We start from the raw sequence: 25,825 nt of genomic DNA on the forward strand, positions 1-25,825 counted from the left end.
TACCAGTGGCTTGTGAAGTTTCTAAAAACCAACGAGCTTTCCTTGGGGGGGGGGAGTGAGAAGTTGGCAACCTCCAAGCATTCAACTTCCAACAGTTGATTTGATGCTTTTTAAAAAGCCTCATTGGAATAGAACAGTGTAGAATATAGTATATAGAAAATGGAGTAGAGTGGAGTGGAATAGAGTAGAGTAGAGTAGAGTAGAATAGAGTGTAGTGTAGTGTAGTGTAGTGTAGTGTAGTGTAGTGTAGTGTAGTGTAGTGTAGTGTAGAGTAGAGTAGAGTAGAATATAGAGAATGGCATGTCATGGAAGAGAAGAGAAGAGGAAATAGAACAGAATATAGAGAAGAATAGAATAGAATAGAATAGAATAGAATAGAATCGGAAATAAAATCAGAAATAGAATCGGAAATAGAATAGAACAGAACAGAATACAGAGAAGAATAGAATATAGAGAAGAATAGAATAGAATATTATAGAATGGAATAGAATAGAATCGGAAATAGAATAGAACAGAACAGAATATAGAGAAGAGAAGAGTTGAGTTGAGTTGAGTTGAGTTGAGTTGAGTTGAGTTGAGTTGAGTAGAGTAGAGTAGAGTAGAGTAGAGTAGAGTAGAGTAGAGCAGAGCAGAGTAGAGCAGAGTAGAATTCTTTTATTGGCCAAGTGGGATTGGACACACAAGGAATTTGTCCTTGGTGCAGATGCTTCCAGTGTACATAAGGAGAATAAAAATACATCCATCAAGAATAAAAAGATACAACACTTAGTGATAGTCAAGGTTACTAATAAGCTATCAACTTGTACTAGGAAGCAAGTAAAAACGATACAAATTGAAAGATACAAGCAACATGGCTATAGTCCTAAGTGGAGAGAGATAGATACTAGGAAGGAAAGGGATTAATCTCCGAGAAGAAAAATAAATACAGGTTTGTGTGTGTGTGACACACACACACACAAACACAAGTTTCAAGCAAAAAAGATTTACTGTATGTTCAAAAAAGAAAAAAAAACAACGAAAAAAACAGCACCTTCCCTGCATAATTTAACAGACGGAGCAATCTAAACAAACCTCCCTCCTGAACCACTGCATATATCAAAACTTTTGCCGTTGCCCATTTCGACCCAGCGGAAAGATTATTTTTTCTACCCCCCCCCCACTTCAGAGGTCTCCCTTTTCTTGCTCAATTTTGCCCACCAACTGACAATCATCCAGCTGCCAACTTCTTGAGAGGACAGACAGGGAGGTAAGTTGGGAGGATGGGGGGAAGTTGGCACACTCCCTTTCTGCCGCCCGCAACCCAAATTCCTCCCTCCCCACACGGAAAAAGCCATCGGAGAGCAGAGCGTGGTGGTAAAGGGGAGGGGAAAAGGGCTGTGTATGCTCCAGCCACTCCTGTCAAAAAGGATTCATGACTTGGGAGAGAGAGAGAAAGAGAGAGAGAGAGACAGAGAGAGAGAAACAGAGAGAGGGAGGGAAATTAAAAAAAAAACAGAGAGGGACAGAAAAGTAAGTTGCAAAGATTTCGCAACCCTGCGGGGAGGGGAGAAATATGTATATGTTTCAACGCTGGGGAGGGTAACTCTGTCAAGGCCAGGGTAGGATAAAAGCACCAGCTCTCTCGCTCTCCGGCTGCGAGACATCAGAATATGCCTGAGTCGGGACACAGGCTTGGCCTCCTCACCCATGCCAAGGCGTTGGGTTTAAGGTAGCCGCTGCCCGTCAGGAATCCAGAGAGGACTTGCTATGAGTTTCCCAGTCGCGTGGCTTCGGATTCTCTGCCTACTGGGGGGTGCCCTGGCCCAGAGGCCTCCGAGAGGTGAGCGGTTTTGAATTTGGGGGTTTTGGAGATTGGGGTTTGAATTTGGATCTGGGATCTTCCCAAGGAGGGTTCAAGCTTTGGTTCGGGTTACCCAAAACTATGCAGGGAGGTTATGGAGTAAACTTTCTCAGAAGTTCATCTGCCTGGGGATGATGGGAGGCTACAATTGTGGGAAGATTCGGGTTTCAAATCTGGGTTTTGAAGAGGTGGTTTCGCGGATGCCAGAGGGGGCACATTTGGGTGGATGTGAAGGCAACGGGATCTTGCTAGATCGAGGGGGTTTTCAGGGGAAGGAAGGTGGAGATTTTTGCCCTGCTTGGAAAATTGTTTTGCAGTGCCCTGCTTTGTGGGAGGGGTTGGGGGGAATGCAAACTGCAAAACTGGAGTTTTTTTTTAACCTTTGTAAGAGGCAGTGGCTCAGGGGCTAAGACGCTGAGCTTTGTCGATCAGAAAGGTCAGCAGTTCGGCGGTTCGAATCCCTAGCGCCGCGTAACGGAGGGAGCTCCCGTGACTTGTCCCAGCTTCTGCCAACCTAGCAGTTCGAAAGCACGTAAAAAATGCGAGTAGAAAAATAGGAACCACTAATTTTGTTGGGAAGGGAACAGCGTTCCATGCGCCTTTGGGAGTTGAGTCCTGCCGGCCACACGACCACAGAGACGTCTTCGGACAGCGCTGGCTCTTCGGCTTTGAAACGGGGATGAGCACCGCCCCCTAGAGTCGGGAACGACTAGCACGTATGTGTGAGGGGAACCTTTACCTTTTAAGGGGCAGTTACACCATACGAGGTCTCTGAAGCCCTCGCCAGGCCCCGACAAACTCCGAAGATGCACTAGGGCTCTTTATTCTATAGATCTTATTTTTGGATGGATTTTGTCTGACGGTAGTTGGCGAGACGTCGAAGGAAGGCAGGCAGAACTTGATTTGGAGAAGACCGGCTTCAGTTTAGCTAGGAAAACACGCCTCTGCCTAGAATTACGCAGAATCGTGAGCCGCCTTTCTCGAGGTCCGGCTGCCTGGGGGGAAATGATCGGGGGGGGGGGGGCAAACAACTCAAGGCAGCTAAATGGCATCTGATGGGGGGAAACTGAGGACCACAGAGACTGAATGATGCGGCCGCTTTGATGCAGACGCGGATCCATTCATCCGTCTGTCCAACCGCGTCTGGGGCTGCCGTCATTGACGGCGCTTGGAGATCTCGAGCTGCTTGCCGGAGTGACAGGAGACCCTATTTATTTGGAAGTGGCTGGGAAGAGCTTCTGTGCACACGGCGGCTGCCCTGACACCGAGCCACGTCAGGGGTGTGGTGAGACCAGGGCATCCCTTTTAAGTTAGGATTGTCCCTGAGGTCTCTCTGGTCTTCTTAATTTTGTGATACGGAAGCTGCTGGTGATGGAATTTAGAGCTCCGGGCAGGCAAAGGCAGAGGCCTGGCTGGGAAATTGGACAATATCCTTCTCGGCTCCCCAAATCAAGGTAGAATAAGTGGTCACTCTGAAGGTGATGTTTTCTGGAGAGTTCTCCGTCCCAAAACCGAAAGGTGTGGTCCAGTTTCAGCAGGGATCAACTTTGGCCAAATCTGCCTCTTAATCTATATGTCAGCGGTTTAATTCCAATTTTCCAAATAACTTTGGTGCAAAATGAAGGAACTTAGTTTTTCTTTCTTTCTTTCTGTTTCTTTCTTTCTCTCTCTCTCCCTTTTTCTCTTTTGTTCTTTCTTTTGCTCCTTCTTTCTTTTGTTTTTTCTTTCTTCTTTCTTTTCTCTCTCTCCTTCCTCCTTTCTTTTCCTTTCCATCTTTCTTCCTTTCTCCCTCTTTCTCCTCTCCTTTCTTCTTCTTCCTTTCCTTTCCTCTCCTCTCGTCCATCCTTGCTTCAGATGCTGCTCCTCATAACCCATAGCAGAGTCAAAATGCATTTAATGGAATGGAATAGAATAACAGAGTTAGAAGGGGCCTTGGGGGGAATTCTAGTCCAACCCCCTGCCTAGGGAGGAAACCTTATACCATTTCAGACAAATGGCTATCCAACATCTTCTTAAGTGTTGGGGCATTCACAACCTCTGAAGGCAACTTCTGTTCCCCTGATTAATTGTTTTAAATGTCAGGAAACTTCTCCTTAGTCCTTGGTTGCTTCTCTCCTTGATTAGTTTCCACCAATTGCTTCTTGTCCTGCCCTCAGGTGCCTTGGAGAATAACTTGATTCTCTTTTCTTTGGGGCAACCCCTGAGGTATTGGAAGACTGCTGTCATGTCTCCCCTGGTCCTTCTTTTCATTCAACTAGACATATACCCAGTTCCTGCAACTGTTCCTCATATGTTTTAGCCTCTAGTCCCCTAATCATCTTCGTTGCTCTTCTCTGCACTCTTTCTAGTTTGGTATATTTCTTACACTTTGTTACCCATCAGTGTTGGCTGGGGAAGATGGGCGATGTTATGGCAGTCAGGATCGAAGGTCTCTTTGCAAAAAGCTCACGAGAGAAATTAGGAAAAAAAAGTTTCCAGTGAAAATCAAGAAGCATCCAACCTCCTAACAACCTTCATTATTCTTTCGACCGCCTTCCTGGCTCTCTAGCTTCGCAACCCATCAGCCATCTTCAGCTGCGTGGGAAGAGCTTATCCCACAGCTTGGTTGGCTGGTTGGTGGAGAGGGTCAAAGTGTTCCTTTTGCTATTTACCCAGACAGGGAGGGTCCTACGCCAACAAGAGAGGGGATCTTGACTATAGCTGGGGAAGAACTTAGCTGAGATAAAGAGTGATTTCGTCGTAGGTGTGTCTGTCAGGAATGGGGTGGGTTTTCCTTCACTGTACCAGCAAGAGAGGGCAGACTGCATAAATTTTACAGTCTCCACCAACTGTAACATCTGGGCGAAGGGGGAAAATGTTGACATGCTTTCCCTGTTCCTTCTTCCAATTACCTCCATATTACATTTCTCCTGGAGGATGGAGGAGGGAAAGGAAAAGAGAGAGAGAAATCTATCTATCTATCTATCTATCTATCTATCTATCTATCTATCTATCTATCTATCTATCTATCTATCTATCATCTATCCATCCACCCACCCACCCACCCATCCATCTATCATCTCTATATATCTATCTCTACATATTATCTATCTATCTATCTATCTATCTATCTATCTATCTATCATCTATCTATCTATCTATCATCTATCTATCTATCTATCTATCTATCTATCTATCTATCTATCTATCTATCTATCTATCTATCATCTTCAGAGGACTTCTCACAGTTTGCTCAGTGGATTGTGATTAAAGGATGCTTAAAATTAGTGACCGGGGGTCACGTGACGTGACAAGCAACGTCACTGGGGAAGTTTGATTCGCTTAACAACTGTGCTGCTCACTTAGCAAACTGCAGTGATTTGACGTAACAACTGTGGCAAGAAATAAAATGGAGCAAAATTCACTTGGCGACCATCCTCAGCTAGCAACAGAAATGTTGGGCTCCATTGTGGTCATAGGTCGAGGACTACCAGTATATATATATATCTGTTGAGGACAGAGTACAAAGCGTGCTAGGATGGTGTAGTGGTTAGATCCTGAGTCAGGAGCCTTTGGCTAGTCTCCATTTCTCTGCCCACTTTCATAGGGGTTGTTGCTGTAAAGTTACAACAGGGAGGGGGAGAATTATCTTCTTGTCGATCGGAGAGGTTGGCAGTTCGGCGGTTCAAATCCCCAGCGCCGCGTAACGCAGTGAGCTCCCGTGATTTCTCCCAGCTTCTGCCAACCTAGCAGTTTGAAAGCCCGTAAAAAATGCAAGTAGAAAAAATAGGGACCACCTTTGGTGGGAAGAGAACAGCGTTCCATGCACATTCGGCGTTGAGTCATGCCAGCCACATGACCACAGAGACTTCTTCAGACAGCGCTGGCTCTTCGGCTTTGAAACGGAGATGAGCAGCACCGCCTAGAGTCGGGAAGGACTAGCACACTTGTGCGAGGGGAGCCTTTACTTTTACCTATGCAGGAAAGCCGATTCCCAGTTTAAGCAACAAGGTTTTTTTTTAATTACCTCCAACCTTTTTCCTGCGAGAAGCTCAGCCGCACCTTTTCCCCCAGGTATGCTTGATTGTGACTCAGCCTTCTTCCTGTAGGCACAGTCGCTCTGGTCATAACTGGACAATTAGCGGGACAGGAATATAAATTCTCGCTTTGTTTAATCAGAGATTTTAACTTGGAAGAGCTCCAGAAATGATTTGAGTAAAATCAAAAGAAAAGATCGATGTCCCGACAGGCTTAAGACCTCAAAGACATGTTGCAAACGGAAAGAGATGGGAACGGAAGATTAAAAAAACAACCACAAAACATGGGTTCACGTTCATAAACTTGGAACTGATTTGATACAATCTAGCAAGAAAATTTTGGTGGTTTGCAGAAAAATTATTTGCATTTTCTACATTGCACTAAATCCAGGGGTCCTCAAACTACGGCCCCTGGGATGGATACATGCAATGAACGCTTGTGTTGCTGCAGAGGGTCTCCCCCTTCCGGGTCTTTTTGTGGGGGTCGGAGGGGGGCAGAAATCCCGACTTGGGGTCTGCTTCAGCCTCCTGGTGGGGGGCTTTGAGCGAAGGCTGGAGGGAAGCACCACTGGTGGAGAAAAGCCGGTGGGCCTCATTCCAGTGGGACTGCATCACGCCCTGGAACTGGATGACCATCTCAGCCCGCTGAGCCTCCAGGCGCCGGTAACCTGGCCTTGCACTCCCGCAGGTCTTCCCTCTGCTTGGAAAGCCTATGCTCCTAGTCCTCAGTGAGGTGCTTCTGCTGAGCCTCCTCCTCGGTCAGATCCAATTTGAACTGAGCTGTTTTGCCAACTCTTTCTCCTGGTGGCTGCTTAGCTCCAGCAACTGCTTCCTGTTGGGGCCCTAAGGAGCCCGGGAGGGCAGGCGAGTAGGAGCTGTGAGGGGAGGGGTGGGTAGAAGCCGTCCAGGTGCCCATCGATGTGAGTGACATCGAGTTGGCCCCACTGACCCAGTCACATAACCACCTAGCCACGCCCACCCAGCTGGTCATTAGGCAGATCATATTAGTGGTCCACGAGATTTAAAATTATGAATTTAGTGGTCCCTGAGGTCCACTGTTGATCAGAAAAGTCGGCAGTTCAGCGGTTTGAATCCCTAGCACCGCGTAACGGAGTGAGCTCCCGTTACTTGTCCCAGCGTCTGCCAACCTAGCAGTTTGAAAGCACGTAAACAATGCAAGTAGAAAACAATAGGGACTGCCTTTGGTGGGATGGGGAAGAGCGCTTCTATGCACCTTCAGTGTTGAGTCATGCCGGACACATGACCACGGAGACGTCTTCGGACAGCACTCGCTCTTCGGCTTTGGAACGGAGATGAGCACCGCCCACTAGAGTCGGGAACGACTAGCACATATGTGCGAGGGGAACCTTTACCTTTACCTAAGTTAGACTTCAGATCAACTTTTTGGTTGGTTTAGAGGTCACTGTGTTGCACAAATACCTAAAACAGGCTAATTCAGCAATCAGGATTAGGCATGTCGTGTGAACTCAACCATCGACTTGATAACTTGCCCAAAAGAAAAAGCCATCAACAGGCCCAATCAACAACTAAAAGGCCGAGGTGGCGCAGTGGGTAGAGTGCAGTACTGCAGGCTACTTCATCTGACTGTTATCTGCAGTTCGGTGGTTCAAATCTCACCGGCTCAGGGCTGACTCAGCCTTCCATCCTTCTGAGGTGGGTAAAATGAGCACCCAGACTGTTGGGGGCGATAAGCTGACTCTGTAAACTGCTTAGAGAGGGCTGAAAGCCCCATGAAGTGGTATATAAGTCTAACTGCTATTGCTATTGCTATACACAACCACATAAATACAATGCATAGAACAGCCCAAGAGACACATTCTGGTCGACTAGACTAGAATTCTTTGTTGGCCAAGTTTGATTGGACACACAAGCAAGTTCTCTTTGGTGCAGATGCTCTCAGCGTATATAAAAAGACAAGATACATTCCGTCAAGAATCATAAAGTACAACACTTAATGATAGTCACAGGGTACAAATAAGCAATTAGGAATAGAGAGGCTCCAGTGTGAATCCGAAATCTCGGAACACTAAACCTCTGATCCAGATGGAAAGGCCGTTGTTCCGTAGTTTGTAATGGTGTGTTATAAGAAGGGACTGTTTTTATAAACTGGGAGTCAATCTTCCTCCGAAACTGCATGACGCCAAATTTATTTTTGGTTCTTTTTATTTTTCACCCCCGCGGGGAATTGGCACTTCTGAGAAACTGCAGCAAACTGATGTATAAATAAGTTGTTTGGGTGTTTTTTGTCGTTTGAATCCCAGCCGATTACAGTGACATGGCATCCCCGTTCTGGCAGCGGGACAGGATTTCTCCCGTTGGGTCTCTGGCGCCCACACGCATTGCGTCACCATTGGCCACCCACTTGATGGAAATGCGAAAGTTTTGCTGAGATAGCAGGGCGTTTCGGTTCTGTTTTGCTGGGTGGGGGGTGGGGAACCCCATAGAGAACAGTTCCGAAAGGTCACCCGGGGAGGAGGAAGAAGTTGCGATGTTTTGTAACTAAACTCACACCCACATGAATCTAAAAGATCCATCCGTCCGAGGCCCCACGTTATCTTTTTGTACCACTGCGGAAGGATGGACCGTGCGTAAATAGAGATAGCCCACAACTTACAACAGTTCATTTAGTACGAAGTTACAACGCACACTGAAAAAGTATCTTAGTGTCTTAACGGCCGCAGCAATTTCACTTAACCACGGTGGCTAGAAGAGTTATAAAATGGGGCGAAGCCCACTTAACCATGAGCCACGGTGGCACAGTGGTTAGAGGGCGGTACTACAGGCTACTTCTGCTGATTGCTGTCTGCCTGTAATTTGGCAGTTCGAGTCTCACCAGGCTCAAGGTTGACTCAGCCTACCGTCATTCTGAGGTCAGATTGTTGGGAGTAATATGCTGACTTTGTAAACCGCTTAGCGAGGGCTGTAAAAGCACTGTGAAGTGGTTTATAAGTCTTAAGCTACCTCACTAGCTTCCTTCCTTCTTTCCTTCCTTCCTTCCTTCCTTCCTTCCTTCCTTCCTTCCTTCCTTCCTTCCTTCCTTCCTTCCTTCCGGTTAGAATGCAGTATTGCAGGCTAACTCTGCCCACTGACAGCAGTTCAATCCTGACCGACTGGCTCATGGTCGACTCAGCCTTCCATCATTCCGAGGTGGGTAAAATGAGGACCCAGATTGTTGGGGGCAAGAGGCTGACTCTGTAAACCGCTTAGAGAGGGCTGTAAAAGCACTATGAAGAGGTATATAAGTCTAAGGGCTATTACTATCTATCTATCTTCCTCCCTTCCTTCTTCCCTTCCTTCCAGTGGTTAGAATGCAGTATTGACGCTAACTTTGCCCACTGCCAGCAGTTCGATCCTGACCGACTGGCTCATGGTCGACTCAGCCTTCCATCTTTCCGAGGTGGGTAAAATGAGGAGCCAGATTGTTGGGGGCAATAGGGCTGGCTCTGTAAACCGCTTAGAGAGGGCTGTAAAAGCGCTAAGAAGCGGTATATGTCTAAGTGCTATTGCTATTAACGAATGTTTCACTTAGCAACTCAATTGTGGTCGTAAGTCGAAGATTACCTGGATTTCCAGCCAATCTCCTACATTCTCCATCTTGGGGGGGATTTGTTTAGTCTGTCTCCATCGCACAGGATAAAGAGTTCTGAGAATTAGCTAAAGCTAACATCCCACGCAGCTAGAAGCTGCCACATAATCCAGAGGGATCCACATCTGGAAAAAGAAAAAAAAGAAAGGAAGAGGAGGATGGGATTTCGGGAAACCTGAGCAGAACCACCGGGGAAGCCAAGCAGTGCGTGTGCATTGTCTTCTGCACTCCAAAATTGAAAGCCAAATGGCTTCGGACACCCTTGGGGGACGGAAAACTCGCTTCTCGTTCTTTTAGGTTACCAAGAATGTGACAGTTTAATTGCGTGTCCTGCCACTGTATAACTCAAGAGAGGATGATGGAAAACCATCCACTCCAAAGTTGAACGGGATTTGTTTTTCATTCCCGCTTTCCCACAAATGTCTCCAGATTTGGCGAAGGTTTAATGACTTCTGGTCAGGCGTCTTCCAATTGGCCCAGGTAAGGATTCGAGTCCTTGCCTACGCAAGCCACATTTCCATTGTAAATGCTCCTGCTCTGACTGAAAGCCACAATTATCTTGGCCCACGCTCCATCATGTCTAACCGAGCCCAATGGGGGGATGAAACATCCCTTGTCTCTTCTGGACTCAACTTTGGTTTCCAAACAAAAGCTGCCTTTTTCTTTTTTGGTCTTCCTTGATTTTTAGGCAAATAGGTTGTAAATATTGCAGCTGGAGTAGCCCACCAACCAACGTGACTAATTCCAGATAACAGAATGGGATGCAGAACTTGGGATCTTTAGCTACCAGAGCAGAAGCCAAAGATAGCAAGGTACTCTAAGATGCCTATTGCCTCATCTCCTCCAGGTCTTGCCTCCAGGAAGTTGTGAATGCTCCAACCCTGGAAGTTTTTAAAGAGAGATTGTCTGAAATGGAATATAGAGTTTCCTGCATAAGCAGCGGTTTGGACTAGAAGACCTCCAAGGTCCTTTCCGACTCTGTTAATCTACATTCTATGTTCTTCTTTAAAGCAGCTTTCCATTTTCACCAACCTCCCACTAAGGGCTATAAAATCATGGCTGTGAAGGAAGGAAGGAAGGAAAAAGAAAGAAGGAAGGAAGGAAAGGAGGAAAAAGAAAGAAGGAAGGAAGGAAAGGAGGAAAAAGAAGGAAGGAAGGAAGGAAGGAAGGAAGGAAGGAGGGAAGGAAGGAAGGAAAGGAAGAAAGAGGGAGGGAGGGAGAAAGTAAGTTTTCCTGGAAATTGTTAAAACATCCTTAATCAAGTGACATCACCCCACCTAGCATCCTGTTTCAACAACAGGAAGTTGGAAATCTCCAGGAAACATATAAACAGGATGCAAAGTCCTTCCAATTTGCCTTCTGGGCTCTACTATTTAGTGGTATAGTCCTCCTGGACACGGAGGTTCCACGTTTCTATCTCAACTTTCAATTAAGCCTCAGCTCTTCTCTTTCCCCCCCAAACCATGGGATCTGCGGGGGCGGGGGGGAAGGAAAAGCATGAGAAGGTCTAGAGAAAAACCTGGGCTTCTCTTCCCTAACTGTGCCACCTTCTGATCAGCACGCAGGAGTGGCTAGAACTCAAGAGGCAAGGCACACGTGGGCAGCAGCTCCTCCACGGGAACGACTCGGGCCTGGCCCTCGCCCAGGCGGACCTTGGCTAGCTGAGGAATTGAGGCAGGCAGGCGTGATGAGAGAATTAGCTGGTCGGTTGCTTTGCTGGAGGTGGGGGGGGGGGAATGGAATTGACTTTGTGGAAAAGGCAGACACGAAGGAGAAGGGAGGCTGTCGGCCACCCTCGCTTCGGAAGCAGTAAGAGCTGGAGGATTCCGGGGGATAAGAAAATGCCAAACCAAATAAATAAATAAATAAAATTGGAGAGCTATTCCTTATTAGGACCTTCATGGAAGAAGCTAAAGAAGACAGGCTCCTTTGTGAAAGAAAATAAAACTAGGGCAATCGGACCGAAGGAAGAATGGAAGCCAACTTTAAGCCAGGGGGTCTGCAACCTTGGCAACGCCTGGCAGACTTGAGTTGAAGTCCGACAAGCTTAAGGTTGCCAAGGGTGAAGAGCCCTGTTTTAGGCTGAGCTCACTTACGAAGGAAACTCAAGTCAAAACACTGTGGATATTTGAACTGATGCTGGGAATCATTGACAGATGTAATAGAGTAAGGTTTATTTTGCATCCGGTTGTTGTTGGCATTTCTTCCTCGTCGTCCATGATTGAGCACATGGCCAGAAGGACGATTAATTATTAAACAATACATAGTTTAGTGCTTTGGAGGGGTGCAGTAGCCTAAGAGGTAGAGCTCTCGCCTCACAATCCTGGGGCTGTGAGTTCGATCCTAGGTAGAGGCAGATCTTTCTGAGAATTTATCTGCTGAACAAAACTCCGCACCGGTGACAGGAAGGGCATCTGGCCATGAAAGCACTCTCCTAGCTCCATTCAGTTGTCCAGGCTCCACCCCGCAAGGGATTATGGGCGGGTTGTTAAATGAAGATGATGACATAGTTTAGTGCTTTCCTTTGATGCAACTCTCCATAGACGAAGCATCTTCTGTTTATTTCTGGCGGCAAAAAGTCTCCATCTTTGGTGTGAATTCCAGGGAAAATGCAGACCGGGGTTTTCAAGTGTAGGACACTTGTGGCACCCCAGAAAAGTTACAGATCGTCCTCGAATTACATCTATTTGGATAACGGCTCTTCAAAGTTACAACAGCCCTGAAAAATGTGATTTTTCACATGCACGACCATGGAAGCATCCTGATAGTCGCCTGATTATAATTGAGAGGCTTGGCAACTGGCATGTATTTATGACAGTTGCGGTGTCTGGGGTCACATGATGGATGTGGTGTCCCATGATTCCCATTTGCAAACCTTCTGACAGGCGACGTCGATGGGGAAGTTTGATTCGCTGACTTAACAAACTGCGGTGATTTGACTTAACGACTGCGGCAAGAAATAAAACGGAGCAAAACGTGCTCAACGATCGTCTCCCTTAGCAACAGAAATGTTGGGCTCCATGGTGGTCATAAGTCAAGGACTACCGGTATATCTGTTGGGGATAGAGTCCAATGCATGTTATACAGGATGGTGTAGTGGTTAGATCCTGGGTCAGGAACCTTAGACAACTTTGGCTAGTCTCCATTTCTCTGCCCACCTTCACAGGGGTTCTTGCTGTGGAGATACAACAGGGAGAGGGAGAATTGCGCATCTCTCCTTGTGTTGGCTCAGTGGCTAAGACGCTGAGCTTGTCGATCAGAAAGGGCGGTAGTTCAGTGGTTCGAATCCCTAGCGCCGCGTAACGGAGGGAGCTCCCGTGACTTGTCCCAGCTTCTGCCAACCTAGCAGTTCGAAAGCACGTAAAAAATGCAAGTAGAAAAATAGGAACCACCTTTGGTGGGAAGGGAACAACGTTCCGTGCTCCTTTGGCGTTGAGTCATGCCCGCCACATGACTACGGAGACGTCTTCGGACAGCGCTGGCTCTTTGGCTTTGAAACAGAGATGAGCACCGCCCCCTAGAGTCGGGAACGGATAGCACATATGTGTGAGGGGAACCTTTGCCTTTTCCCTTGTGTTATTAGCAGGAAAAGCAGGAGCAAACCTTTCCAAGCAGGGAGGGGATTGATTTCCTTCCTCTGTCCAAATAAAAATCCCAACGATGATGATGATGCGATGGAAAAAAACAAAACCAGCCATCAGGATGAATCCCCCACTCCCCCCGCCACATTAACAAGTGTAATTCCTTGGCAGCGGCTTTGAAGTTAACTGTGTGGGGAAAAAAAACCACAATTTTATCGCCGGAAGACCAATGAAGTTCATCAGCCGAAAAGTAATCAATGTAGCTGGCCTAGAAAAGATGGGTAATTCGGCAAAATGATGGGATGAGACAAGAGCCTCCCTTTTCTTTTGCTTTTCACTTGTGAAACGTTTCCGCTGTGTCTGCTTCTATTTATTCTTCCTCCTTCACGGTTGCAAAACAAGACTTAAGCTGCGGGTCCCCACTGAGGTTTAAAGGTTTTCTTTATGGCCAGCCTTCGGCCAACCTTCTGTTGACCCAGCACAACTCCCCTCCTTCCATCCCTGCATTCTTTCGGGGGTGGGTGGGTGGGTTGTTTCATCCGAGTTTGTTGCTGTGTAAGTATATTAACAGATGAACCGAGTTGGAGGGGACTGTGAAGGTCATCTAGTCCCATGATGGTAAACCTATGGCACTTATGGAACCTATGGCATCATGGGACTGGATGACCTCTGGCATGCAGAGCCCTCTCTGTGGGCACATGCGCCGTCGCCAGTGGCTCTTCTAATTTCTGGTGTGGTCAGCTGGTCTTCGCGGGCACCGGAGTCCCGGAAAACGGCCTGAAAAACGCCCCAAAAACAGGCCATTCTCAGGCCGCTTTTGGACCAAAAAACAGCCAGAGAACAGCCTGAAAAACGGCCAAAAAAAACAGGCGTGCGTGCGCCAGCCAGCTGGTTGTTGGGTTCTACGCTGCATGCCAAGACCAGGTGGGCAGTGTGCATGCGTGTGCCGGAAACCCGAAAACCAGCAGGGTGGCACATTCATGCACCCCGGCCAGCTGGTCTTCGAATTTCCAGCACTCCGGCGCGCGGACATGGACACACACATATATGTGCGTTCTGGTTTGGGCACTCGGTGCCAAAAAGGTTTGCCATCAGTGATCTAGTCAACCCTCTGTCCAAGTGGGAGGCCCTACACCTCTACCTAGGATCGAACTCACAACCTCCAAATAGTGAGGCGAGATCTCCACCTCTAGGCCACAGCAGCAGGAAGGGGCCTTGGAGGTCTTCTAGTCCAACCCCCTGCCTAGGCAGGAAACCCTACACCACTTCAGACAAATGGCTATCCAGCATTTTCTTAAAGACTTCCATTGTTGGGGCATTCACAACTTCTGGAGGCAACTTCTGTTCCACTGATTAATTGTCCTCACTGTCAGGAAATTTCTCCTTAGTTCTAAGTTGCTTCTCTCCTTGATTAGTTTCCACCCATTGCTTCTTCTCCTGCCTTCAGGTGCTTTGGAGAATAGTTTGACTCCATGCGGATGCTGCATGGGTCATATAAGTGTTAAAAATGGCCACTTTTTCAGTGCTATTGTAACTTTGACCAGTCCTTGGTTAGTTTCCATCCATTGCTTTTCATCTATCCCAGATACTTGGAGGGCAACGGATTGAGGAGGTGGGCATGACACTCAGAAAGAGCCAGAAAAGATGGGATGATCCGAGTTTCCCTCTTGAAGCTCCACCCCTGAGTCCTGCCAGACATCACACACACCGTCCAATCAGAAGCCCTCCTTTTGGGTGCCTGTCCTGCCTCTCGTTCTGCAAAACGTCGACTTCGTTTTACGTGACTGTTCAGACTCAGAATAAAGGGGATGGGTGCTCAGTTCAGCTGGGGCCGCTGGAGTAGGGAGGCCACGTACTCGGTTCTCCCCCCCCCCCACATTTACCCGCCTTGCACCCAATTCCAGAAGGGATCCAAAAACCACATTCAGCCTGGCATTTCCTGACAGATGATCTTCCGAGCCCTACCCAGCACATTTCTTGCCTCCGGCAGTGTGTGAAAACAGACCGGGAAGTGTGTTGCCAAATATTGAAATTGGTCATTCCTGCGCTTTTCCTTCATTGTGCAAAAAAAGAGAGAAGAGACTTTAATCGGTCTGTTCCCTGATGTGTCATGGTCTTATCTCCCGGCCTTCTCTGACTCCCCTGCAAGGTGTTGTGGCCCGCCAGCAGCCAGAATATTCGGACAGTGAGGAGGTTGGGGAGGAATATGGGCCAGTCCTGGAATCTGGGGAAGGCTCTGATGAGGGCTCTGTGTCGGTGGCTGAGAGGGGGCCAGGGCCATCTGACAGTTATCAGCTGCCTTCAGAGTCATACATCAGTGAGGCAGACGAACAGCTGGAGCCTGTTCCCAGTGTGTGCATGCACAGAGTGGCCAGACGAAGGAAACAGGATCGACTTGGGAGTAAGACCACAGGTGGACGATGAGTGGCCCCTCCCAAGGGAAATAAAAGAGGAGCGAAAGGGGAGTGGAGTTTGCAGGAGGCAATTAGTTCACTTCATTGGCTCATGACTCTCCGAGACTCCTGGCCAAATTCTGCAGATATCAGCCTGGCAGCTCTCCTAGCCAGATAAGGTCTGTGACTGTAAATCCTCCCTTGAAAAACTTTGCTGGAGGTGAAAGAGCAGAATTCACTGTCAATTAATAAAAGGGTTTTTTGTTGGGACCAGGAGTTTGCTTCATGCTCTCGGGAAGCCTCAGTCAGAACAGTGGCAGAGCTACCTTAATGTCTTACCGGATGTCCAAGGGTGTGCCGTAACTGGGGAAAATTGAATATAACTGGCAAAACGTGGCCCGGGCAGCGTGGTTGAGAGGAGGGGGGTATATTTCCCCAAGCAGGGAGCAGACTGCTCTAGCAGGGGAACATCTGATTTCCATCATGTGCTACTGGGAAGGTTTCCATTCTCTTGGTGGTAGCAATTTGTAAACCCTGCATGGATCTGAAGTATCGGTGCCTCCCCGCCCCCAATTCAGAGTCCAAACTGGGGGGTGGGGGGGGAGGAGTTCTCTGATCTCCAAAACCCAGATTAGCATTTTGGGAGGCCAGAGAATAAGGGAGGCCAATTCTCAGCAGGCGAAAAGGGGACATCTCGTCCCATCTTGGATGCGTTTCCCCCTTTTTCCGCTGCCAGAGATTCTGCATTTGCAGAAGCAAACCCATTAGTTGGCTTGTTTGTTTCAGCATCCGGAGCTGCTCCCACAGTAGCTCACGCGCCGTAATCAGAACCAGAAGAGGAGTTTAGAACCGAAAAAGAGGAGGCAGGGAAAGGAAAGGGGATCAGGGGAGGAATGGAAAACAAGAGAAATGCAGTAGGTGGATGGGGAAGTCTCCAAAGAAAAACCAAAGGTGCTTTTTTCAAGAGGAGACTGGACTTTCCGAGGTTTTTTTTTTGCTTTGAAGACCTTTCGCTTCTCATCCAAGAAGCTTCTTCAGCTCTCAAAGAAAAATCAGAAAGTCCGGTTGCCTCTTCAAAAAGCACCTTTTGGGACAACCATGAGCTGGAGGACTGAGAATCTCCATAAAAAGGGAAAGGTTCCCCTTGCACATATGTGATTGTCGTTCCCGACTCTAGGGGGGCGGTGCTCATCTCCGTTTCAAAGCCCAAGAGCCAGCGCCGTCCGAAGACGTCTCCGTGGTCATGTGGCCGCCATGACTCAACTCCCGAAGCTGCATGGAACGCTGTTCCCACCAAAGGTGGTCCCTATTTTTTCTCCTTGCATTTTTGATTTCAAACTGCTAGGTTGGCAGAAGCTGGGACAAGTCACGGGAGCTCACTCCGTTACGTGGTGCTAGGGATTCGAACCGCCGAATCGACAAGCTCAGTGTCTTAGCCACTGAGTCACCGCTTCCCTTTTGAGAATTTCCACAGACCTCTCCAAAGAAACATCTAAGGTTGTTTAAGTTAAAACAAAACCCCCCAAAATGAAATAAAATCTCAGAGTGTGGCAAAAATAGCTATGAAGACATCGAAAGCAAGCTCAGTTTATTGAGTGACCTTCGCCCGGTAGTATAATGTCCAGTTTGGTTTTATCTGAGTGGACTTTAGGAGTTGATTGATTTTAGGGTTCCACCTGATTTGGACTTATGCCTTGAACCTATTATAAGAACACGGTGGCTCAGTGGCTAAGACGCTGAGCTTGTCAATCAGAAATTTCAGCAGTTCAGCGGTTCGAATCCCTAGCACCGCATAACGAAGTGAGCTCTCATTACTTGTTCCAACCTAGCAATTCGAAAGCATGTAAAAATGCATGTAAAAAAATAGGAACCACCTTTGGTGGAAAGGGAACAGCATTCTGTGCGCCTTCGGGAGTTGAGTCATGCCGGCCACATGATCACGGAGACGTCTTCGGACAGTGCTGGCTCTTCGGCTTTGAAACAGAGATGAGCACTGCCCCCTAGAGTCAGGAACGACTAGCACATATGTCCGGGGGGGAACGTTTACCTTGAACCTATTAAGGTCTCCTTCCTCCTGGAGGGAAGAGAAGGTTCCTTTCATCCTGATGAAGTGACATTCCTGGTTCTTTCCCACCTGTTTCCCAGGTCTTCAACCCACCCTTCCTGATTTGGAGGGGGATCTCCTCTTCCTGTTGGACAGCTCCGGCAGCGTCTCCTCCTACGAATTCTCCCGGATCAAGGAGTTCATTGCTGAGCTGCTTCTCCCGTTCGCCTTCGGGCCTCGCGATGTCCAGACCGGCATCGTCCACATCAGTACCACGCCCATCCTGGAGTTCCCCTTTGACCAGCATTCCTCCACCGACGCCGTCCAGCATGCCATCCGCAACATCCAGCAGAGGATGGGGGACACCAATACTGGCCAAACCATTTCCTTTGCTAAGGAGAAGCTCTTCACGGCCGAAGCGGGGGCCCGCCCCAACGTCCCCAAAGTGCTGGTGTGGGTGACGGATGGCTTCTCCAAGGACGACGCGGCCCAGCCCATGCAGCTTCTGAAAGACATGGGGGTCACCGTCTTCATCGTTAGCACGGGGAGGGGCAACTACTTGGAGCTCTCGGCTGCTGCCAGCCAACCGCCAGAGAAGCATCTGCACTTTGTCGATGTGGATGACCTGGGCCTTATCACCAAGGAGCTGCAGGACTCCATCGCAGGTATTGGGGTGGAATAGCAATAGCCCTTAGACGTATATACCACTTCACAGTGCTTCACAGCCCTCTCTAAGCGGCTTAGAGCCTCTTGCCCTCAACAATCTGGGTCCTCATTTTACCCACCTCGGAAAGATGGAAGGTTGAGTCAACTTTGAGCCTGGTGAGATTTGATCTGCCAAATTGCAGGCAGCTGGCAATCAGCAGAAGTAGCCTGCAGTACTGCACTCTAACCAGAGTTAGGTAGGTAGGTAGGTAGGTAGGTAGGTAGGTAGGTAGGTAGATAGATAGATAGATAGAAAAAAAGAAAGAAGGATGGAAGGCTGAGACAACCCTGAGCTGATGAGAATCGAACTGCTGGCAGCCAGCAGTCAGCAGACGTAGCCTGCAGTATGTCATTCTCTCCTCCTGACCAAGGGAAGTTTATATGGGAGTACAGAATGCAGCTGTTAGGGACGAGGTGGCCCAGTGGCTAAGACGCTGAGATTGTCAGTCAGAAAGGTCGGTGGTTCAGCAATTTGAATCCCTAGCGCAGCGTAATGGAGGGAGCTCCCGTGATTTGTCCCAGCTTCTGCCAACCTAGCAGTTCGAAAGAATGTAAAAATGCAAGTAGAAAAATAGGCACCACCTTTGATGGGAAGGGAACAGCGTTCCGTGCGCCTTCGGCGTTGAGTCATGCCAGCTACATGACCACCAGCGCTGGCTCTTTGGCTTTGAAATGGGGATGAGAACCGCCCCCTAGATTCAGGAACGACTAGCACATATTCGCGAGGAGAACCTTTACCTTTACAGAATGTTATTATTGGTTTTATCAGCCACCATTAAAATCCATGGCTTACAGAATGACAGAGTGGAAAGAGAACTTGGGGGTCTTCGAGTCCATGAGCACTGTATACCATTCTGGACCAATGGCTGTCCAGTCTATCCCAGTGATGAAGCCCCTACACAACTTCTGAAGGCAAGCCCTTCCACAGGTTAATTGTCCTCACTGTCAGGAAATTCCTCCTTAGTTCTAGGTTGCTTCTCTCCTTGATTAGTTTCCATCCATTGCTTCTTGTCCTAACCTGAGGTGCTTTGGAGAATAGCTTGACTCCCTCTTCTTTGGGGCAGCCCCCCAAATATTGGACTACTGCTATCGTGTCAACCCCTAGTCCTTCTTTTCATTAAACTCGACTTTCACTTGGCTGTTCCACAGCCACAAAAGCTTTCGGCTGCCTCGTGGCCAGCACAAATCCCAATGTTGCGTTGGTCATTGTCTCATATTCAGAGCCCAGTTTAGAACCCAAACAGGCCCTTTCACTATGTAGTTGATGTAGCTATCTTAAAAAGATAAAACTATAGTTCTCATCGCATCAGGGAACAGGCCCTCGGGGAGGTTCCTCTCGGATTCTCCACTTGGATCCAAGACAGCCGAGCACTCTCCTTTTCTGTCCCAAGGCTGTGGTTTTTCCCGACTCCAGCCAGTTCCCATATGTACATTTTGAAGGGCACAAAGCGATGGAAGGCTGGAATCTGGGCTCCGGGGCTGGAAAACTTGGCAACTCGGGAAGAGGCCCAGAAATGGCCCTGCAATATCACATCATATGAGATCTTTGTCAAAGGCGCCCTTTGTAGTAGCACAGAAGGGCATTGTTTCTCTGTCTTTCTCTTGAATGCCTCACATCTGCCAATGGAGTGCTGGCAGCCTTTGGAGGAACTGTGGAGACCCAACCGCCTGCCCATCCCCTCTGGAATGCGGGATCTTGTTGGGTAGGCTGATCACACCAAGGCTTAGGGGCCAAAAGCAGCGCTCAGATGGAGAAGGGAGAGACAGAGACAGAGAGGGAGAGACACAGAGAGAGAGACACACACACAGTGAGAGGCAGAGACAGAGAGAGAGAGGGAGACAGAGAGAGATAGAGACACAGAGACAGAGAGACAGAGAGACACACACACACATAGACACACAGACAGAAAGAGGGACACAGAGGGACAGACAGAGAGACACACACAAAGAGAGACACAGAGACACAGAGACACAGAGACACAGAGAGAGATACAGAGAGAGAGAGAGAGGGAGACAGAGAAACAGAGAGAGAGAGATTTTTTCCCATTTTTAATACTCGTTTTTTCTTAATAAGTGTATCTTCAAAAAGTACACCAAATTATCACTTCATATTTCTCTATTGGTCTATTTTACTATAAGATATATATATATATATATATAATCTCCCCCCTAGTTACGTTCAGAAGTGGGTTCCTACCGCTTCGGACCAGTTCGACTGAATAGGTAGTAACTCAGCTGGGCAAATGACAGTACCGTTTCTATCCTGGGCATCACCATCTTTATTTTCTGTTCTGCACATGTGCAGAACAATCTTCATTGAAAAAATGTAATTCCCCCCCCCCTTTTTTTTTAATAATGGTGTGTGCATGTCAGTCCCAGAGAGGTCCCAGAGATGGGCTGTTTATAAAAAAAACGGAGGCGTTTTTGCCTTCCCCCAGACTCCAGAAGCACTGTGCAGGCTTCAGCAGGGCTGGGGAAAGGCAAAAATGCCTCCGTTTTTGAAAAAAATGGGTGAAAAACGGGGGTCTTTTTCCCTCCCCTAGCCCTGCTGAAGCCTGCAGAATGTTCCTGGGGGTCAAGGAGGACAAAACTGTTTTTCTTACTGGGTAGTTTGCAGGCACTCCCTTAGCTCCGGCAAGGCTGGGCATGGCTCACCACCGTTTCGGTGGGCATGGCTTGGTGAGGGGGTCATGTGACTGAGTGTGCATGAGTGACATCAAGTTGGCCACTCCCAGTCAATCACATGCCACGCCCACCAAACCGGTAGTAAAAAATTTTGAAACCCACCCCTGGTTACGTTTTGACACAGAGAGCATTTCTTTCAATGTTTTTTACAATTAACAATACACTATAATTTCTTTATTTCTTTATTAGTTTTTATAACAATACCAATCTGTTCTGACCCCCCTCGTTCCACACCAAAACACACTCCGAGCCAGAGATAAATTACGGCATTTAATTAACAGACAAACAGGTCCTTGGCAACAACCCGGCACAGACAAGCTTGGGCAGCAATAAACACAGATAAGGCTTGGCAGCAATCCAGCCTGCCAAGCTCATACAATGTTCTCCGACATTCGATCCTGTGTTGACTTCTGCAAAGAGGGGCATGTGCGCAAGTAGCCTTTTTATAGTCTGGAGAGGAGCCTAATGACCACCAGCTGAGTGCAATTACCTCCTGTAACTGCGCAACTATTCCTGACGCCTATTAGCTCTTCGATGGCGTGCATCCAGGAACAACTCACTACTGTCGTCTGGCTCACTCTCACTTTTCTCCTCCCCACTGGTCCAAGGCTCAGGTGCCTCCTGGTGGCCAACCAGCCTCTCTGCGCCCTGCTTGGAGTCAGAACCCTGTCCAGGGTCCAGAGCCGACTCATAGGGCCCCTCACTGTCGGAGTCTGGTGGCAACTCCAACGGCTCCTGCTGGGCCACAACACCAATCATACTACTATTCCCTTTAATCTACTAACTCTTTCTCCCATTTTCTTCCTCTTTTTATCCATTTTCTCTTGGGTGCTCCCACATTCCACTTTTAATCATTTTTCTTCTCCCCCCCCCTTTCTCCTAATTTCTTTTTTCCTGTTTTTAAGGTTGTAGTATCTTTTCTTCAGAGTATTCATGTTTATTTTTCTGGAACCTTTCCCCAGGGTTTTCCCTGTTCTCCTCCCTTTTCTTACTAGCTTGTGGTCTCTTTTGGGGAGGGGGGGTTCTGTTCTCTTTTCTATGCCACGGTAACTCCCCTGGGTGATCTCACCCTTCTGGCTTGCAGTTGAAGGTGTTTGCAGCCATTCGTTTTCCTAATCGGCCTGACCATGCCAGCTTCCAAAGAGAGAAAGGCTGCCTTCCTAAGTATTTTTTTCCCCAGCTTATTTCTGCTCCACGTTCTTCAACCGTCGTTCCCTTTCTATTCTTTTTTTTCCTCTCGGTTAAAAAAAAAGAAAAAACATTTGGCAAGGCTTCATCCAAATTCTTTTAAAAGATTCGGCCTTCCTCTCTTGCAGTTCCTTCCGGCTTGACATTTTTATTTTCTTCTCTGTAATTCTGAGATGACTTTTTTTTTTTGGAAGTACATCTCTTCAGCTGTACTTTATTTCTTTGAGCCACGTGTAGTTTGTCTCCGAACAGATGCGTTGCGCGTTTAGGCTAAAGTTTAATGGGAATGTTGTTGGTATGTTTGGCATCTCCAAAGCATTTCACAGATACGGATCTTGCCATTTTTTCTCAAGAACCACGTTGAGAAAAGAAAAGGAGTCTATTTCTCCCCATTATTACAGAGTGAAGAAACATTAAGCTCTTCCAGATGTTGTTGAATTTAGGAAGTCCTCCCCATTTATGGAGCCCAAAATTTCTGTTGCTTAAGCCCAGGCAGTTGTGAAGCGATTATTCCCCCCCCCCCGCCCCCGTTTTACGATCTTTCTTGCCACAGTTGTTAGGGGAATCCTTGGCAGTTGTTAAGTGAGTAACATGGTTGTTAAGTGAATCTGGCTTCCCAATTGACTTTGCTTGTCAGAAGATCGCAAAAGGGGATCACGTGACTCCCTGGGACACGGCAACTGTCTGCCAGCGGCCTGTAGAGCTGGCAGCAGAGTCGGAGAGTGAGGGCGTGGGAAGGAACCAGAGCCAGTCCTGGAGTCTGGGGAAGGCTCTGATGAGGGCTCTTTGTCGGAGGCAGAGAGAGGGCCAGAGTCGGATGCCAGTTATGAGCTGCCTTCAGAGTCAGACATCAGTGAGACAGACAAACAGCTGGAGCCTGTTCCCAGTCTGTGCATGCGCAGAGCTGTCAGATGAAGGGAAGAGCTAAAGAACAGGAGTCGACTTGGGAGTAAGGCCACAGGTAGACGATGAATGGCCTCTCCCAGAGAGAATAAAAGAGGAGCAAAAGGGGAGTGGAGTTTGCAGGAGACCATTAGCTCGCTTCATTGATTTGTGACTCTCTGAGGCTCCTTGCCACGTTTTGCAGATCTCGGCCTGGCAGCTCTCCAAGCCAGAGAAGGTCTGTGACCATAAATCCTCCCTTGAAAGACTTTGCTGGATGTGAATGAGCAGAATTCACAGTCAATTAATAAAAGGGGTTTTTGTCGGGACCAGGAGTTTTCTTCGGGCTCTTGGGCAGCTTAGCTCAGAGCACCGTTGTAAATATGAACCAGTTGCCAAGCATCTGAATTTTGATCACGTTTTTTCCAGTGCTGTTGTAGCCTTGAGCAGTCACTAAATGAACTGTTGTATGTCGAGGACTACCTCTATTGCCTTTGATAACATCCATCTCCTACTCGACTTCATCCAGCACACCGAATTGGGCTATGGGTGTTGTGCTGCGATCCACCGCAGTTTGTTTCTGAGGTGGGAGCCAAACCTGGCACTTTGAAGCTTTAAACTGTGCAGACCTGGAGAGCTTTCAGCAACCAGACCTGAGTAAATGTTCAGCCCCTCCTGCTTCTTTGGGTGGGAAGCTTACAAATCCAGGGCCTGCGGGGATGTGGTTAGAATATTCTGGGCCAGGCGAAGGCCAAGAGGATGGGAAGCAACAGCTTCATCCAAAACAAACGCAGGTCATTCGAATTCATCCTAAACCTATAATTTTGCTTTCAAGACACAGAGGCCTCCCAGCTCCCCAAACTGGCTTTATGGTTTGGACTTCGGGGGCCACGGCTAATTGGCATTAACTTTCCTGCAGTTAGCTGCCAAAGATATTGGTGGGAACCAAAAGCAACAGTTCATTGGCAAGAGGGAAAGTTTCCCCCTCCTTCTTCTGTGGATGAAAAAAACCCATTCATTTTGTGGTGTTTCTGTTAGTCCAGAGAATCACTGCAGAGTTATCTGCTATAATAATTATAATAATTATCTGCTATAACGTCCTACTTGTCAAAGACTACTTCAACTTCAACCGCAATAATACACGGGCAAACAATAGATACAAACTCAAAGTAAACCGCTCCAAACTCGATTTGGTCAATGCCATATCTTTAACCTTAAACTGTCCACCGTGGAGCTCACACGTTTCCTAAGAGGTCCCTGCCCTACTGTCCCCATTGATATGTACTCATTTTATGTGTTCGTGGTCATGTTATACTTATTTATATCCATCCATTTCTACCAAACTCATGTGAAAATGTCCATGTCTATACTAACACCTGTTACCGTGTACGTGTTGACAAATAAATAAATAGCAATACAGAAAAGCACATCTGATAGTAAACCGATAATAAGGCTCCTTCAAATGCCACAAGATATTTTTGGTTTTCCTTCCTTCCTTCTGTAGGAAGTTAAAACCCACCCCTCTCCTAGAAAAATGAAATATCCTGGGAAATATTGAAAAGGCATAATATTATATTTTCTCTGGATAAGAAATGGAGAAACATGTTTTTAGGCAGGAAACAGATTCACTCTTATAAGCCCCCCCCCTTGTCAATGGGCCATTAAAGCCTGGGCTAGTCTACTCTACATGCCAAAGGTAGGATTGGCCTTCTACAGAAACTCACCATGTGGCATCTGGAAACTCAACCAAGCTTGGGACTCAAAAGACACACAACCTACAAAGTTAGCTAACACACACACACACACACACACACACCACCCCTGGGAGTCTGACAACCAATCTGAATACATTTCTTACACAGGAACAGGAAACAGAGAGGTGGGGCCGAACAGAGAGTAGAAAAAACTCAGCAAGCATTTTTTTCTTCTTCACCCAACATCTGGAAACATGGGATCCCCCTTTTCTGTTCAAGCCATGTGATCCTGTCCACCATTAAACCATCTTTCCATACAAATGAAATAAAACTCTAAAAAAAACTCTAAACTCTAAACTCTTTCCAAGCAGTCTCCATGTTTCCAGTGTCTTTTTCCCCACTTGGAGCTGAACCCGGATGGACATTCCTTCCTTTCCTTCCTTCCTTCCTTGCAAGTGAGTGCCATGGATCTTTCTGAAAGTAGCTTGTTAAATAAAAACAATGCTTCTGTAGCAAACCCTCAAAGTTGGGCTGCTTGCAAACCTGATACTTTAAACAAGGCTAAGAGGTTAAACAAGACTTAAAGAATCTGGTGGCTGTTTTTAAAACCCCCACTGTACGGCTGAATTCTCTGTGGGGGTATGTATCTGCTCTCAGGGGCTTATAAGGAAGTCTAAAACTCAGACCAAGTAAAACTACAAACCAGAAATAGGACGAAAGATTACGCAGATGGCATGCCTTATATAAATCTACATACATAATACGGGACTTACACACTTAACAAACATTTCCTTGGAGATCTAATTTGGGACTTGGAGACATTTCAATCCGGTAGATGATGGTAAGACTCTAGCATTTTGTTTAATGTTTACATTTTTTGGCTAAGAGGGAAGTTTGGAACTCTTCCCATCCTTGCAGCCGCTGTCTTTGCTGCCATCTGCTGGCGAGATCAGAGATAAACACGTGCTTTCTAAAAGCATCTTTCTATATTTCATATAATGCAGATTACATTTCGGCCCTTCCTAATTTGTTCCTTTTTTTTCACAGCAAGTTCCCAAACTGGAGTTAGCTCTGTTGGTTTGCACGCAAGGGACATGCTTTCTCTAGAAGCTATAGGGCCCTCGGACCTCAGAAAGGGAAGGAAGCACTAGATACCCAAGAGTGGATGGACTTGGGAGTAAGGTCACTGG

At 47.4% G+C, this 25,825-nt stretch overlaps 1 protein-coding gene across 1 annotated transcript in view; it reads left to right on the forward strand.

Moving 5' to 3' along the window:
- Nucleotides 1–1,459: 1,459 nt before the first annotated feature.
- The window catches only part of VWA1 (von Willebrand factor A domain containing 1), a 29,380-nt gene continuing 5,014 nt past the window's right edge, over nucleotides 1,460–25,825 (forward strand). The window contains exons 1-2 of the mRNA XM_087702271.1: nucleotides 1,460–1,819; nucleotides 17,583–18,146. Coding sequence (XP_087558397.1) covers nucleotides 1,747–1,819; nucleotides 17,583–18,146 — 637 coding nt within the window. The 5' untranslated portion in view covers nucleotides 1,460–1,746. The remainder of the gene's footprint in view (nucleotides 1,820–17,582; nucleotides 18,147–25,825) is intronic.

The sequence above is a fragment of the Thamnophis sirtalis genome, unplaced genomic scaffold (assembly GCF_051295495.1).
Source record: "Thamnophis sirtalis isolate CommonGarterSnake01/CBP01778 unplaced genomic scaffold, rThaSir2_p1.2 scaffold_15, whole genome shotgun sequence".
NCBI lineage: Eukaryota > Metazoa > Chordata > Lepidosauria > Squamata > Natricidae > Thamnophis > Thamnophis sirtalis.